Source organism: Ananas comosus, linkage group 8, assembly GCF_001540865.1.
Source record: "Ananas comosus cultivar F153 linkage group 8, ASM154086v1, whole genome shotgun sequence".
In the NCBI taxonomy this organism is placed as follows: Eukaryota; Viridiplantae; Streptophyta; class Magnoliopsida; order Poales; family Bromeliaceae; genus Ananas; species Ananas comosus.
The window spans coordinates 722,827-739,810 of NC_033628.1; the positions used below are offsets into that span (position 1 = coordinate 722,827).

At 36.6% G+C, this 16,984-nt stretch overlaps 2 protein-coding genes across 2 annotated transcripts; both read left to right on the forward strand.

The window, feature by feature from the left end:
* Positions 2,008 to 2,532, forward strand: LOC109714050 (21 kDa protein-like). The gene has a single exon (XM_020238452.1). It carries the CDS (start codon positions 2,008 to 2,010, stop codon positions 2,530 to 2,532), a length of 525 nt encoding a protein of 174 aa, XP_020094041.1.
* LOC109713896 (AP-2 complex subunit alpha-2-like) lies at positions 4,151 to 16,229 on the forward strand. Its single transcript, XM_020238172.1, has 27 exons — positions 4,151 to 4,282; positions 5,926 to 6,057; positions 6,491 to 6,616; positions 7,006 to 7,068; positions 7,148 to 7,245; positions 7,347 to 7,554; positions 8,371 to 8,442; positions 8,529 to 8,621; positions 9,246 to 9,347; positions 9,510 to 9,607; positions 10,154 to 10,235; positions 10,352 to 10,440; positions 11,370 to 11,475; positions 11,576 to 11,641; positions 12,034 to 12,140; positions 12,229 to 12,333; positions 12,451 to 12,571; positions 12,726 to 12,905; positions 12,993 to 13,250; positions 13,476 to 13,556; positions 13,727 to 13,891; positions 13,971 to 14,057; positions 14,168 to 14,293; positions 14,885 to 14,965; positions 15,039 to 15,110; positions 15,479 to 15,558; positions 15,649 to 16,229. The coding sequence occupies exons 1-27, from the start codon at positions 4,151 to 4,153 to the stop codon at positions 15,794 to 15,796; spliced, it is 3,078 nt and encodes a 1,025-aa protein (XP_020093761.1). The 3' UTR covers positions 15,797 to 16,229.

The window sequence follows — 16,984 nt, forward strand, 5'->3', positions numbered from 1 at the left end:
ATATGTGTGTGTGTGTGTGTGTTAAAATGTTAATTAGTTTATGTGAGATCATAGAATCAGTTTGTAGAATTTTGTTTTGGTGATGCTGTGAAAGTGCATTAAAATCTGCAAATTAATAAACATCTTTTGAGTTGTTAGTATTGTTGTAGCACAAAAAAAAGTATAGAGGGGAAAAAGGAATCTGTTTTTGTGTAAAAGCTTTAAGATGTTGGAAAATTGCTAAATATAAATAATAAAATATTAAAATTTTGAAGTAATCCGTTTTTTCTCACATAGTATCCGAGTTTCCTTTCAATTAATCCAAAGCCCAGATGCGAGTGTTTACTTCAAAACCTGTCATTTCTTCTTATGATATTTTTAGGCCTTTTTTGTGTGTACCGTGTACCTATGTGTTTCATACATTTAAATTTCACATAATTAGTGGTTAAAATTTTAGAGAAACATATTGATATTTATATTCCGTTAAAAAAGAAGAAGAAGATGGAGGTAAATTAATTTCTAAATTTTGTTTTTTTTTTGTACCCAAGTTAACTTTATGGATGTAAAACAAGTTGTTGCTTTTAATTACATGGCATTTGAATTCTATAAAAATTATAAAAAAAGTAATTTTAACCAAATAATATTTTAAAAGTTTTAACAAGTAAAGGAGGTGGGCCGCAAAGTAGTGGCCTTGGGCCCAAAGTGGTCATAGAATGGGACGTGGTCCCTTTACGATCCATTAAGACTTCTATATAATAATAACAGATAATTACCTACATTCCTTTAAAATAGTTGAATNTTATTATAATATTTAAATATAATTTACTATAAATTTTATTATAATATTTAAATATAAATAATATGTATTAATATAGTACAATTAATAATTTTATAATAAAAATAATGTATTATAATATATAACATATTATATTTATATAATTTAGTTTTAATTTAATTTATAATTTTAATTAAGTTTGAAATTAAGCATTGGAATAGTGCTATTCCACCAAAATGGTGGAATAGCAAATTCCTTGCTATCCCGGGATAACCGGGAATAGCAAGGTTTGACCGGGATAAAATATCCCGGCCAATTTTCATCCCGTTTGGCAGAATAGTGAGGATAACTCTCGTTATCCCCGCTTATCCCTCCAACCAAACGGAGCCTTTGAGTTTGGGAGAGAACTACGGGGAGATGAAGGCGCGTGCGTGGCTCACTCGTTCATGCTCCTCAAAGGATCCAGCTCAAACCCTTCATAATTGGGACATGTGGGTTTCTTTTAACTCCCATTTCCAGAGTCTCTCACTAGTGAACACTCCCAGAAGCCTCGTCCTCTACTCCTCGAACAAATAAATACCCTAATAAAAAGAATAAAATAATGCATGCCCACTAAGAACGTTGGTCCAGATGAAGTGCAACTCCCTTGAAACTAGTAGCACGGATGCAGCATTTAACCCCGATTATTATAGTACACCTCGTTAATTACTACTAAAAATTATTATATTTTACTCTGTTTACAAATTACAAGTTGTTAATTAGAGTTTGAGGCTAAGTTGCCATGCATGTGTTTTAAATATAACCATATACATTTCAAAACAGTGGCAGCAACCGAAAAGAACGAAAAAAATACTTAATTTTGTGAGATGCATCTCAATGAGACGCATCATTTGTCACCTTCCTATGTCAATAACACTGTTGAAAAACAAAAATTAATTAATCATGATATTCGTCGACATTAAGAAAGGTTTCGATAAGAGGAATGTGATAATTTTATTTTTCCCTTTTCTTCGTCAACCATTTTCACAACTATTATATATATACACACACAGGAAGAATTCAACTATAATAGTAGTGATAGCATATGAGTAATATTTATTATCAACTTTCTAATCTTTACATTCAAAATAGTACTACTATCAATATACAGCAATATCCTAGGTTTTCTCTACCTCTCTCTATATATACCACTCAGGCTCCAACCTCTGCAGAGAAACCAATAATTATATTATCAACTTAACAACAACATCAAAATGGAGCTCACACTACTCCGCTCAACTCTACCGACCACTCTCATCATCCTACTGCTTTTCTCCGCTGCGCGGCGAAGCGCGGCGAGACACCGCGCCATCGACCGCCCCGGCTTCGCCGCACCGCAGCAGGCCCGGGACGCGGTCTCCGCGAGCCTGGGCGCGGCGCGCGGCGCGCTGGCGCTGGTCGCGCGCTCGTCGGGGGATGGCCCCCGCGCGCCGGCGCCGCCCGAGGCCGCCGCGCTGGGCGACTGCGCGGTCGCGCTGGGCGACGCGGTCGCGCAGCTGCAGCGGTCCCTGGACGCGCTGGGGAAGCTGCCGCGCGCGCGGCCGTGGGCGGAGGTGGACGACGCGGAAACGTGGGTGAGCGCCGCGCTCACGGACGAGAACATGTGCGCGCAGGGGTTCGCGGCGGTGGAGGGGGAAGGGGAGGTGAAGAGCGCGGTGGCGCGGGGCGTCGCCGACGCGGCGGAGCGCACCAGCAACGCGCTCGCGCTCATCAACGGGCTCAGAACCACCGCACCCTGAGGAATATTTAGACATATATATATAGAGAGAGAGAGAGAGAGAGAGAGAGTGAGAGTAGTTTTACTATATTTTTATATTTTTGTTAGTGTAGACTTTTTTTGTATTTATAAGTTTTTGATTGTTAGATGAAGAGATGTGCGGTTAAAATGATAATGGTCAACTAGTATTGAGTAGGTGTTTGATTGAATAGTATAATTTAACTGATATAAATAAACAAAAAAGATAAATTTACGGTCAAAAATTCATAAGTACAAAAAAATCTATACTCATAAGAGTATAATAACCAAACTCTCTAAAAGCTTTAAGATGTTGGTAAAATTGCTAAATATAAATATTTCTCAAAAAAAAAAAATGCTAAATATAAATAATAAAATATTAAAATTTAGAAGTAATCCGTTTTTCTCACATAGTATCCGAGTTTCCTTTCAATTAATCCAAAACCCAGATGCGAGTGTTTACTTCAAAACCTGTCATTTCTTCTTATGATATTTTTAGGCCTTTTTTGTGTGTACGGTGTACCTATGNTTTTATAGAATGTGATCGTGTATGTTAATTTAATAAGTTTTAATTAATTATAATTATTAAATTTGATAAAAAAATGAGAGAATCGTTTAAATTTTAAAGTTTGATTTACATATTAAAATTAAATAAATTAAAAATTTTAAATGTGTCGATTAATAAGTTGAAGAATATTATATATATCTACTTATTTATTTATAAATAGTAAATTTAAATGATTAATAAACTTATACAATTATTTTATGTTTAGTGAAGGTAATCTCACCACTCTATCTGAAAAGGTGACAAAATTCACAAATACACCTATCAGCTTCATATTACCAAACAGAAGAAATGTAACTGCAGCAGTTGCAACTGTGTAAAACCAAACAGACTAGGTGTAGTTATAACTGCAACATTTGTAACTATATGTATTTCTAACTACACTGTTTCTGCAACTACATCCAACCAAACAGCCCCTCAATGCTAAACCTTTTTATTATTTGGGTTATGGGCCGAAACGTCTCCGGCCCAAAATATGGAAGTTTAAATGAGGGGTTGTGATCCGATACGACCCGACCCGACCCGATCCACCGGTGCGAAAAGTCGTCGTCGAATCCCATCGAACGATGAATGAAATTATGCGGTCAAGGTAGACGGTAATGTAATACACTCCTCGACTGTTACTAATACCAATTCCGATTGGCTAATCCTGACTAAATTATAAATTTTTAAAAAATCAAATATTTAATAATCAGACCAGCGAAAAAGAAGAGCTGGAAAAAAAAAAAGGAGGAAAAAGAAAAAAAAAAAAAAGAAGAAGGAAAAACGAAACAAAAAACGAGAGAAAGATCTCCTCCGCGATTCCTCCAATCCCGATTCGTAGGAACGAACTCCTCTGGGGTCGTCGTCGTCGTCGTCGTCTCGGAGCCGACGAGGTGTTCGATCGGTTCCTCTCCGTTTTCTAGGGTTTGGGATCGCGCGTGGGAGGCGATTGGAGGCGGATCTCGGGGGCGGCGGCGCCGGATCTGGGGGCGGGGGTGGGGCTTCGTGGATCGATCGCGTCGGAGCGCGGCGGTGGTGAGCGGATCCGCCGCGGAGGGGCGGGGCGGAGGCGGCGATGGCGATCTCGGGGATGCGGGGGCTCTCCGTGTTCATCAGCGACGTGCGAAATTGCCAGAACAAGGAGCAGGAGCGGATCCGGGTCGACAAGGAGCTCGGTCATATACGAACTCGATTCAAGAACGAGAAGGCTAGCTTCGCTCTCGAACACGCCATTTTTTTTTCCTTTTAGTTCGTTAATTTTCTTGGTTTAAATCTAATCCTCTAGTTTTTTTTTTTGGGCTCAGAATCCCTCGTTCTTGTAAAGGACGTTGTGATTGTTGCGCCATTTGTCTTGATTTTGTGATTATTTAGGATTTCTATGATAAGATGAAATACATAGTTCTTGGTATCCTACTTTTTGACTTCCTGAAATGAAATTGAATTGCGAATGATGCTTTAGAGTAATATAGTTTGTCATTTTACCGTGCTTTAGAGGAAAATTTTACAGTCTCAAGACCGGGGATTGAGGAGAATGCTAGGTCAAACTTGATAACTTACGTCTTCAATTTGCGAATTCTCTCACTGAATTACAAGATTGAAACTCATAGTCGGTGCGAAGTTTTTGGAAACTTTTTTGGAGATTTAGCTGTTCATTATCTTTGGTATTGCATTATTACTGTATTTACTACTATCAAGAAATCCCAGAAAGCAGTAATTCATAGAAATCTTGGGGGTCTTAGGACATGTACTGGAGCAAGGAAAATCTTGTGACGATGTCATTTAAAATGGACTATACAGGACAAATTTCCTTCTGGTTGTGATGAAAGATTAATGGGAATAGATGAAGCCGATGTCTTTTCTATTGGACAAGAGTAAGAACTGATTCATTGAAGGAGATTCCGTGTTTAGGATTGAGACATGCACAAAATCTAGTTTAGTAATAGTAAGGCAAATCATATTGATGTAGAGGTTCTTTGATAACTATTTAATTTTTGTGTTAAATCGTGTGCGCCCCTTGTAGAGCCCTCATATTCTTTCATAAGACTGCATAATTACTTCCCTGCTTGACGCAGATAAAACCTATGTGCAGTGCGGCCTGCCTTCTTATAGGTTTTGCCTTGCAGCTGAACCGTTTTGCGCTTTCTGGTGTGCACAATTTTTTCTTGAAATAATCTACTACATATTTCACGATGAAATGTTGGTCCAGTCTGGGCTTAACTTTTAGTTCAATTATTTATGATTCTTGGTTCTAGAAATTTGCTTTGTCAAATCAGTGATCAGGGATATCAGATTTGTCACAAGTTTTGCACATTGTTATCTTCTCGTGGACGTCTCTTGAGTATCGACTAATAGCAAATAAGAATCTAATATTTATCTTTCATTTGAATCTAGTATTAGTTCTGTACATAATCTTTAGATTTAATTGTGTCCGTGCTGGTTCGTAACATTCTTAATATTCTCCTATACAAACCTCTAAGCAAAAAAAAAAAATGCAACAGTGAATAGCAAAAAGAAATAAATATTATTGTCCAGTTATCATATGTTTATGAATGCTTGATGTCTCTCATGGTACTGCTCTTAGTCTGTTAAGTCTGTGTTATAACAAATTATGAGAAAAAAAGTCCTATAGACCCATTTTAAAGATTTATAGTTGCAGGATTTGATTTGATGTATGCGCAGATGGTTTAGTACTATGTATGAAGAGCTTGCATTGTTCTTACTTGTGTTGTAACTTTCCCTACAAACACTTTTCTAGACAGGCCAACCTGTTTACTTTGAATCTACAAGGGACAAGGCAGACATGAAATTTTGTTACCTTAAGTAGTAACGAAGTTAATGTGTTATTGACAGGGATTGACACCATATGAGAAAAAGAAGTATGTGTGGAAAATGCTTTACATCTACATGCTAGGTTATGATGTTGATTTTGGTCACATGGAGGCTGTTTCTTTGATATCCGCACCAAAGTATCCTGAGAAACAGGTGAAACTTTATTTTATGCCTGTTCTTCATTTGTATTTCTTTTGAACGCTTTGTTTTCAAAAAGTTCTTCAGCCTGCTTTCCTACTATTTTATTATCCTTGTGTAGGTTGTACGTAGTATAGAACTTTGGTAACCGCTTATATTTATTTTATTCTTCGCGCACACATCATTCTTGAAGATGATGGACCCCATTCAAGACACAAATATGGCACAAAATATATTATGCTAAATAGTTAGAGCTGAATATTATTTGTGTGTACTCAAAAGAACTGAATATTTGAACAGTCCTCATTTTGTAGCCTTTTCTGGATTGTTATCTTTCTGTTTTGATTCAATTCATCTTCCTCTAAGTGACAGAAGACTCTCCTGGATTTATATGCTAACTGTGCTGGCGATTATTTTCTCCTTACAATATTTTGAAATGGTATTGCAGGTTGGATACATAGTTACATCTTGTTTGCTTAATGAGAACCATGACTTCCTAAGGCTTGTTATAAACACTGTACGCAATGACATTATTGGGCGAAATGAGACATTCCAATGCTTGGCTTTGACAATGGTATGGTATACTTTTTTGTTTATTTTGCATCTTTGTCTTTTGCATATTCTATCTGAGGGTTAACCTTCCATTTTCTGTAGTAAGATAGAGTTTTGGGTATCATTGCCATCATTTTCTTCTTATTCTTCAAATTCTGTTCTTCTTATCATTTCTTTAATTGAAATTGAAAGTGACAAAAAAAAATTATCCATAAATTTATGAGAATAAAGGAAACAAAAAGTCATTTTAGAGTAGATATTTAATCAGATCAAAAGATCATCATGTCGTGCTTTTTGTTTTGTGGTTATTTACCTGATAGGCATTGATAAAGGATAGTAACTCTTCAGGGGTATTATATTTTTGCATGTACTTCTTTTATGTCTTTTTATATGAACTCTTGCTTTTTGCAGGTAGGGAATATTGGCGGGAAGGAGTTTTCTGAATCACTGGCTCCTGATGTCCAAAAGCTTCTTGTAAGGACAACCTAATTTTTTACACCTGTTTATCCTTATTTGATGGGTATCGGTTCTCATTCATCTTATTTGTTTTCAGATTTCAAGTAGTTGTCGACCTCTAGTCAGAAAAAAGGCTGCATTATGTCTTCTACGGCTTTATAGGAAAAATCCTGATGTTGTGAATATAGAAGGATGGTACATATTACGGCATTTACAATTCCGAAAACCACATTTATCATTTATAAGGATATGTCCTTCATGTGTGATTGGTTGTTCTTTCTCACTTCTGTTACCAGGTCTGATCGTATGGCGCAGCTTCTAGATGAACGTGATATGGGAGTTTTGACATCAGTCATGAGCCTTTTGGTTGCTTTAGTATCCAATAATGCTGAAGCATATTGGAACTGTTTACCAAAGTGTGTAAGAATTTTAGAGAGATTGGCCAGAAACCAAGATATTCCGCCAGAATATACTTACTATGGAATTCCATCTCCTTGGCTTCAGGTTATTTAGCGTTCTTTTATATTATTTTCAGTAATTTGGTCGCACGTTTGGTTTTTTACATTGTTGAATACAAGAATTAGTTAAGTTTCACTGTTATCTCTGTGTTTTCAGTTTTGTCAGAAATTGTCTTTAATGTGAAACAAGAAACCTCTTTTTGTTTGTATTATATCTTTTAAGATAAATTCTCATTAATGTACCAAATAACCTGAGTTCACTGAAACTAGATTAAAGAATCGTTCACATTTTTTCGTGAATATGCAGTAATGTTGAAGAGTCGTAGATTGTTTATTCGTTCTAGTTTTTGTGATTTGAGACATCTATAATGTAAGGACTCTCCATCTTTCTACTATGTCTCTACGTAATAATTTGGGCTAACGGTAGTGGATCTACTTTAGTAGATGTTTGATACTTCCTTATCATATCTCTGTCTTTAGCTGTGAACCGTGGATTACATGTTGTTTCCACTATATTACTTGTGTTTGGGTTTTTCCATTACATGTTTTATAGGACATTTTTTTTGTTCGTTGGTTAAAGCTATAGTTGAAGGCATATACAAGTAATCTACTAGTTCTCCAAATTGCAGCTCAATTAAGTACTTTTTACAAGTTTTGTTCTTTGGTGAGGATTTCAGATTTTAATTTGAGACAGACTACTAGTCGGGATGGCTAAGTGTTGTTGTTGTTGTCAGTTGGTGTCTTTCTCGTCTTGACTTATTCTATTGTTGAGTTTGAATAGTCCAAATTTGCGACCTCCCATATTGCTTTTCAAGGCAGCATAGAAGAGATGCTATGACATTTAATTTTTCACTGAATACAGGTTAAGACAATGAGAGCTCTTCAGTATTATCCAACTATTGAAGATCCAAATACAAGAAGAGCTTTATTTGATGTACGGTGACTCTCTCGCTAGAGCTGAAACTTTTGCGGAATCTTAAGTTAGATTGGGATGTCTGATTTTTCTTCTTTGTTTTGTAGGTTTTGCAACGTATTTTAATGGGCACAGATGTGGTAAAAAATGTTAATAAAAACAATGCATCTCATGCTGTTCTTTTTGAAGCGCTTGCTCTGGTGAGTTTGCAAATTATTTTTTAAGGCAAGAGCTGGTGTTTTTTAAGCATTGTTATTGCAAAGGTTTGGCATGACTAATATAAGCATAAAATGCATTAAATAGGTGTTTTTTAGTTGCTTGTATATCAGCTAACTATTATGTTTGTGCATTTTTTTCTTCTGAAATTTAACTTCTTAGTTGAATTTAATTTTAGAACCAAGGGCACATGCCCTTAATTAGCGCAGCTCCCTTGGTGCTATGGCTTGATGCTGTAGTCTCCTTGTGTCGTGTACAACCCAAGAACAGTAACCCTTTCGGGAATGATGTAAAAGAAAATTACCTCAAGGATTTTATGACATCAATATGTTAGTATATGTTGAAATCTATAACAAATTGAAATTCTTTTTTGTTTCCAATGTCAAATCATTTTGACCAAATTCTTCTTGATCCTTAACAATTATATTGGCAGCTAAATCCTACTGACATAATTTATTATGTATCATTTGATATCAATTAGTGCATGTAGAGAATGTCTTATATAGCCAAATACTAATCTATTGGGTCTTTCTCTTTTTGACAAACATGCACAATCAGCTGCAGATTAACCCCTTGTACTGATGGTTCTCTTCTCCTCTTCATGACAGGTTATGCATCTTGATGCTGAAAAGGAGATGATGTCTCAGTGTGTAGCTTTGCTCGGGAAATTTATTGCAGTCAGAGAACCAAATATTCGGTATCTTGGTCTGGTAAGTTCTCCTGTTTTTGATGCAATTTTTGAGTTAATTTGTTTTGCCTTTTTTGGATAACTTTAGTTGGCGAATATGGAAATGTTACTTCATTAATTGTGCCCGATAGTCCTATTTTGGATTTCAACTTCATTCTTACAACTGTTCAATCGCTTATTGCAGGAAAACATGACTAGGATGCTGTTAGTTACTGATGTGCAGGATATAATTAAAAGACATCAAGCTCAGATTATTACTTCCTTGAAAGATCCAGATGTCAGGTTGTTTTTTCCCCTCAAATTTTCATATATATTCTTCAGCAGAAGTTGGGAGGTTCTATGCATTATGTAATCATTAAAGTATAGTTAATGTTGGATACTGAAAGCATTTTTACAGTATCTTTGTTTCCTCCTGTATTCTTTCTCAGATATTACGCAACTTAAATTTTCATAAATTGCTGACATAAATATCTATAGCATTGTTAGTAAAGATTTGGATGATTTCTAGATTGAAATGAGATGTAGTATGTACAGCAGTCCTTTTTCCTATTTCCTTGGGGTTGTTTTTCACTAACCCTTTTCCAACATTAAAATCCACTGGCTTTGCACTGTTGGGTAGCTTCAAAGTAGCATTCTCTTGGCCCTAGTTTTTGTTCTAACCATTCAGAGTGGTGTAATTTCATTGTTACTGTTGCTCAGATTTCTCCTTATCTTCCTGAAAGACTTGTATTTTCCAACTTGAAGAGCCTGAAGAGCTTTGTGAAATAAATGTGCTATGATCTGTTTCTTGATACCTAATATGTGGAATTTATGTTGCTGATATTTCAGTATTAGAAGGCGTGCTCTTGATCTGCTTTATGGAATGTGTGATGTGACTAACGCGAAGGACATAGTCGAGGAATTATTGCAGGTAGAGTGAACCTTATGGTACTAGTTCTTTTATTTGTACATGCTTGGTGGTTAGTTTACATGAGGGATGTGTAAGAATTGCCTTGTATTATCACCATGTTCTTCTGTTTTCTTCAGTATCTCAGTACAGCAGATTTTGCTATGCGCGAAGAACTGTCACTGAAGGCTGCAATTCTGGCAGAGAAATTTGCTCCAGATCTGTCATGGTAAGAATATATCACTCGTTGTAGTTTTACTACATTCTGGATCTGTTTATCTTCTTCCTAGCATGAATGACTTGCCTCATAACTTTATAATGAAGAACAAATCATATGTTTATTGGTACTTTGTTGAAGGTGCTGCTTTTCATTGTTATCTTCTTGTGCTCTCTGTTGAGGGCTTCATGCCGTGTTGCTTAAATGGATGAAACATTAGATTTCAAGGAGCACCTCGAGTCTAAGTAGGTGGATAGTGGAACAAATGCACGTGGCATATAGAAGTGGATGTTTATTGAGATAGCCTTGTGCAGGCATTTAATTTCGGTGTAAAAGTAACAGTAAAAATGTTAAAAACTTGTAGGATTCTTCTTTGGTGTCGCTGTTCAAAGATTATATATGTATCAATAAATTGTAGCATGCTTTGGAGAGAAGACCATGGAGTAGTTTACGGGATATCTTATTCAAGTAGACCTAGTGATAGCCTAGCATTGTTGTAAGAGCAGTTATTATGCATATGACCTTCCCCTTTATAACATGTAATTCTATTGGAGCTGTGAGTATATTGGAAGGAAGGTTATATAGCACACTTGTACTTAACTTTACACTGCAGACTTTGTTACTAACAATATTTGAAATTCGCATCTGAATGGAACCAGAAACGTAACATACCTTTTCTCTGTACTATTGAAGATTCTGCCCATACTATGCTAGAAGTTTCACCTCATTTTATGCAATGCAAATGTCCATTATATATGGTGTTGGAAGGTGTAAATTATGCTTGTTACTTCTGTAGAACATCTTTTGCCCCTACTATGAAATATTTGATGAAATTTGTTGTTTCCTGTGCATCTTATCTTCTCAATTTTAATGCTAGGAAATTAAGCCTGAAATTTTGGTCTGTTCTGGTCTCTGAGGTGAGCTCTATACGTCTTTTGTAGGTATGTTGATGTCATTCTTCAACTGATTGACAAAGCTGGTGACTTTGTCAGTGACGACATATGGTATCGTGTGGTTCAGTTTGTTACTAACAATGAAGATTTGCAGGTGCTTGCTTGATTAACAGTAATTCGCAGATTTCTTTTTCCTGCCATTTGGTATTCTTCATTTCTGAGATTATATCTGTGTTGCATCGTATCTGTGTCAGCCATATGCTGCAGCAAAGGCGAGAGAGTATCTTGACAAGCCTGCATTGCATGAGACAATGGTTAAGGTGTTTATCTTACCCTGAACTCATCTTTTCGCTGAAAAAATAGTTGACATACGTAATCCCATATACTGCCTATGGAAAGACTGCTTAACCTACTATTATCATCAACTTGATATAGCTGGACTTTAACCACATAGTGTGCAATGCTTAGTTCAAAACTTCAAATTGCTTGTTCTAGTCCACTAGATGAGCACAAATGTTGTCTTATGAGCAGAATGCACATGAACTGATGGTTATGGAATAGATAGGTAGAAAAACTTCTTAAATCCTATAATGTTATTACTTGTCTCATTTGCTAGCTTTCATTTCACCTTTCTTCAAGTAGCATATAATGTCAACATTGGGATTTGCTGATGCTAAAAAATTGAGTAGATGTTGATTATCTCACAATACAGGTTGGTGCTTATCTTCTCGGAGAGTATGGCCATCTTTTGGCTAGAAGACCTGGTTGTAGCCCTAAGGAATTATTCCTTATAATCAATGAGAAGCTTCCTACTGTATCGTAAGTCAGACATAGTTTTGCATACCAACAGCAGCTTAGCATAATGCCAACAATTCATCACTTTTATTTAAATGAATTCTTTTTGTAGGACAAGTACCATTGCCATTCTTCTCTCAACTTACGCCAAGATATTGATGCATAGTCAGCCAACTGATCCTGAATTACAGGAGCAAATTTGGGCCATATTTAGAAAGTAACAGTCATCTTTACTTTGTTCAGCTGTTGTCCATTATTGTAAAGATTGCCTCCTTTTATAATTCTAAAGATTTTTGAACTTTTAAATTTATGTGACCTTTATCTCAAATTTCAGATATGAGAGTTACATTGATGTTGAAATACAGCAAAGAGCGGTTGAATATTTTGCATTGAGCCGGAAAGGGGCTGCTCTAACGGATGTATTGGCTGAAATGCCAAAGTTTCCAGAGCGCCAGGTCAGCATGTCTTCATAGTTTTGTTCATAATTGTTAGATGGATCAGATAGGGAGATGAAATTTTTATTTACTAGCTGAAAAAAAAATCCTTTAGAAATATAAATTTTGAACTGTGATGTTTCAAGATACTTATATTTACCTTTGTTAAAAATAGTCTGCTTTACTGAGGAAGGCCGAAGATGCTGAAGTCGATACAGCAGAGCAAAGCGCCATAAAACTCCGTAGTCAGCAGCAGACTTCAAATGCTCTAGTTGTTGCAGACCCTCGCCCTGTTAATGGATCCCTACCAACTAATCAGCAGCTAGTCCTTGTTAAGATGCCAAGTCAAAACATGGTCGGAGCTTCACTTCCTTCAACCCCTAAACATTCAGACATCAACCATTTCTTAAATGTATAACTCAATGAGGTTAATGATGTGTAGGAGGCTCATTCCAGTGATCAAGTGGTTAGTGTTAGTACCAAGGAGAATGGAACTGTAAGCAAAGATGAACCAGCACCACCTACGCCTTCAGAAGATCTACTTGGAGATCTTTTGGGTCCGCTTGCTATAGAGGGCCCTCCAGCAGCTGCTGCTGCTGCTTCGACGGAACAAAATCCTTTAGCAGGATTGGAAGCTGCTCCAAATTCAGTAGGTGCCTTAGCACTAGCTACTCTTGATGATCAGGCAAATTCTGTTCAGGTACTATATTTTCGTTGCTTTTTCACATGTCCAGTATAGTTAGTTATACATGCCATGATCAGCTTGAGAAGTTGTCATGTTAGTCATATAGCCTGTTACTTTGTGATTTGATTTCCTTCCTCTTGAATTCTGAATTCGCAAGTACAATCTCTAGTAGTTTGTTTCTAGTGCCTTTCATTCCTTAGTTGTATATGCTGACAAGCAACTCTTCTCCAATTTGCGCAGCCAATTTTTAATATTGCCGAAAGATTCCATGTGCTGTGTCTGAAAGATAGTGGAGTTTTGTATGAAGACCCATACGTTCAGGTTTGCTTCTCGATAACATTGCTTGTTTGGATGCTGAATAGGTAATGGTTATCTTTAGCTGTTCAATGTTTATTAAAAAAGTGTTGTTTTCGAGTTATAAGCTTACATGTATTATTGTTTTGTCCTCGTGATATTTGTCGCTTCTTAAGTTTTGCTCTTCTTTTCTTTAGATTGGAGTAAAAGCTGAGTGGCGAGCCCATCATGGACGTCTTGTTCTTTTCTTGGGAAACAAAAATACTTCCCCTCTTGTGTCAGTGCGAGCTCAGATATTGCCTCCAACACATTTGAAAATGGAACTCTCATTGGTACCTGATACTATTCCTCCAAGAGCACAGGTTGGGAATATTTACAGAATGGTATTAATTTTCAGTGGAGCTTCATTCAATTTTCATCGTCTTGTATTTAATGTTTTAGGTTCAATGCCCTCTTGAGGTTGTTAATCTTCGAGCGAGCAGAGACATTGCCGTTCTTGATTTCTCCTATACATTTGGAACTGCAGTGGTGCTAATCCTCACTTTTAACTTTTGTCATTTGTTATTTGATTGTTCCAAAATTCTAAACTCTCTACTCCCGGGCGCTAATTTGACAATTTCTCTGTTCTTCTTATGCAGGTTAATGCCAAGCTTCGTCTCCCAGTTGTCTTGAATAAATTTTTGCAGCCAATATCAGTTTCTGCTGAAGAGTTCTTTCCCCAGTGGAAATCATTGTCTGGACCACCTTTAAGGCTTCAAGAAGTGGTAAAGCTTTTGCTGTATTTAATTTTTAGTTCTATATTAAGTAGTTCTATATTAGCAAACAGCGTAGGACTTATGAATTTTGCCTAGTTGATATGATTAAAGTATTAGTGACTTTGATAATTAAATTTTCTGGAATGTGAACTTCTAATTATCAGACCAGAGTGATGATAAAGTGAGGCGTGTATGTGTTGTTATAGACATTACTATTACATGTTATTTTTTGTCATAAAATAATCAAGTTTTAGGTTTCATTTTATTTTTGTTATTATTGGTGGCATGCAACCTGTGATCAGATTTTAGGACAACACTATCTCACCTGTGACAGGTCTGACGTACCTTGACATGACAGATTTTAGGACAACACTATCTCATTATTAAATAACTTACAGAATGCCGGCAAGATATCTACACCATTAATCACCAACATAATTTTTAAAGAAGCTCAACAAACCTTACATGAGTTTTTCTTTGAAGATCTCATTATTCTTATATCAAGCTGCTTATTTTTGCGTCTTGGTGATATTATTGGGGATTCATTGTTGCTGTCTTCTCTAACTTTTTCTAATAGAAATTTGGTGACTATATGAGCAGGTCAGGGGGGTCAAACCAATGTCCCTTGCTGAGATGGCAAACTTGTTTGCTAGCCTTCACTTAGCAGTTACTCCTGGGCTTGTAAGTTGCTGTCGCTTTGTTCTACTAATTTGTTCTTTTCACAGATTACTGATACTTCGATGCTCTTTACCAGGATACAAATCCAAACAATCTGGTTGCAAGCACTACCTTCTGTTCAGAGAGTACTCATGCCATGCTTTGCTTGGTAAGACTTTATTTCCTTTTCTAAACATTTTTTTCATATGGAAGTTATCTATTTTGGTTCTACAAGTATCTACATTTATTTGCAAATACTTCTCTAAACCTTTTGATAGATTCGTGCAATGCGCAGATCTATGTAGGATCTACATGATTTCTTTCGGTTTCCGTTAGATAGTCCCAGTTGTTTCTTAGCTTGTTCAATCTAGTCCCTTGTCGGCTTTTCTTTTCATTGGATGCTTGCATTCTTGAGTTTGTAAATTAGAATTCAGGCAAATCGAGCTCTGATTTTCAACTGTTTGATCTTCATTTCAAAGGTTGAATTTCACATTTCCTTTACCTTTCGTTGTGAAAAAAATTCTGTGATCATTCCAGATTAGAGTTGAAACAGATCCATCTGACAGAACTCAGCTGCGGATTACACTTGCATCAGGGGATCCATCTTTGACATTTGAGTATGTCTCCCTTGCTTATCTACTTTTTATCCTGCTGGAGCACCAAAGCAATATATATTTGTATATATATATTTTTTTCGTCCATGATAGGTTGAAAGAGCTCGTCAAGGAATATTTGATCAATATCCCCTTGACTGCCCCTGCCCCTGCCCCTGCCCCTCAGGCAGTACAGCCACAATCACCAGTCACTCCTCAAGCATTTAATGATCCCGGTGCTATGCTTGCTGGGCTGCTATGAGATTTCTCAATAAAAAAGAGAATTGGATGTGTAAACTAATTTAAATCAGAGGCTGCCCTGTCGCCGCAGCAGAGCGGGATGCACTGGCAAAGACTCGTGAGGATTGTCCAGCGTAATCTCTAGTTGCGATTTTCGCCAGGAAGGAACTGAATTCTTTAGACCCATTCCTGTGGGCTCATTTTCGTCGAGGTATTATCACAGTGTATAAACTTTATTTGTTTTGATCCTTTTTTTTTTTCCCTTTTGCTTTTAGTATCATCCCTTCCTCCTGGTAGTGAATATTTGTAGTCCTGTGAGAACGCCTCAGATTCGGTTTGCAGAAACTCGTTGTAAAAGTTTTGTTTGATAGTGATTGCATAATTATGTGTATTCAATAAGGTTTGAGCAAAGAGCATGAAGTGGGTACAAATTCTTGTGGTCGTAGACCTACGAAGTTTCTGTTTCCAAGCACTGTTTCCTTGTTGATCTCAAGTGTTTATTTGTTTTATGATTATTTAGCTCCAGGGTTATGTAATAACTTTCAACGGCACGAGCAGAGCTTCAAAATGGTGCGTTTTTTGAAAATTTTTTATTTGTTTGGATCCAAAAACTCAGCTGCCGGGGCTTGGAACTAAATATATTTCAAGCCCAAATCTGGTGTGAAGGAGGACTGAATGAAAAAATTAGGATTGGTCCAGATCTTTTCGGGTCTCAAAATTTATAGTAGTTGAGTGTGACTTAACCTGCAAAAAATCATGCAGATCTGGCTATATAAGACTCTTTCGTGTTAGTTATATTGATCCTATTTTAATACATACAATCAATTGTACCCTTGCAAAAAATTATTAGTATATGCTTAAATGTGCACGCATCTATAACGATTTTTGTGCCTGGCTTAAATTAAGTTTATGCTTTCTCCTGTCCTCAAATTACCATCTCTGGTATGATTCCTAAACTTGTATTATATCACTCGCTAAAAAAAAACTGGAGTATCATATGCTGCTTTGATTGCCTTTTTAATTAATTGTTTATTTGTCGAACAAGTTGGACCAAACAGTTGCGCTAGAAACCGACCGGAAAGGCCTTTTGATCTAGTCATTGAACCGGTTCAAAAAGCCTTTTATCGATCAGTGCCTAAATGGAAAACCCGAACCGAACCAATGATTTAGTTTTGGTTTATATTCTTTTTCTTTTTTTTCTTTTGGGAAA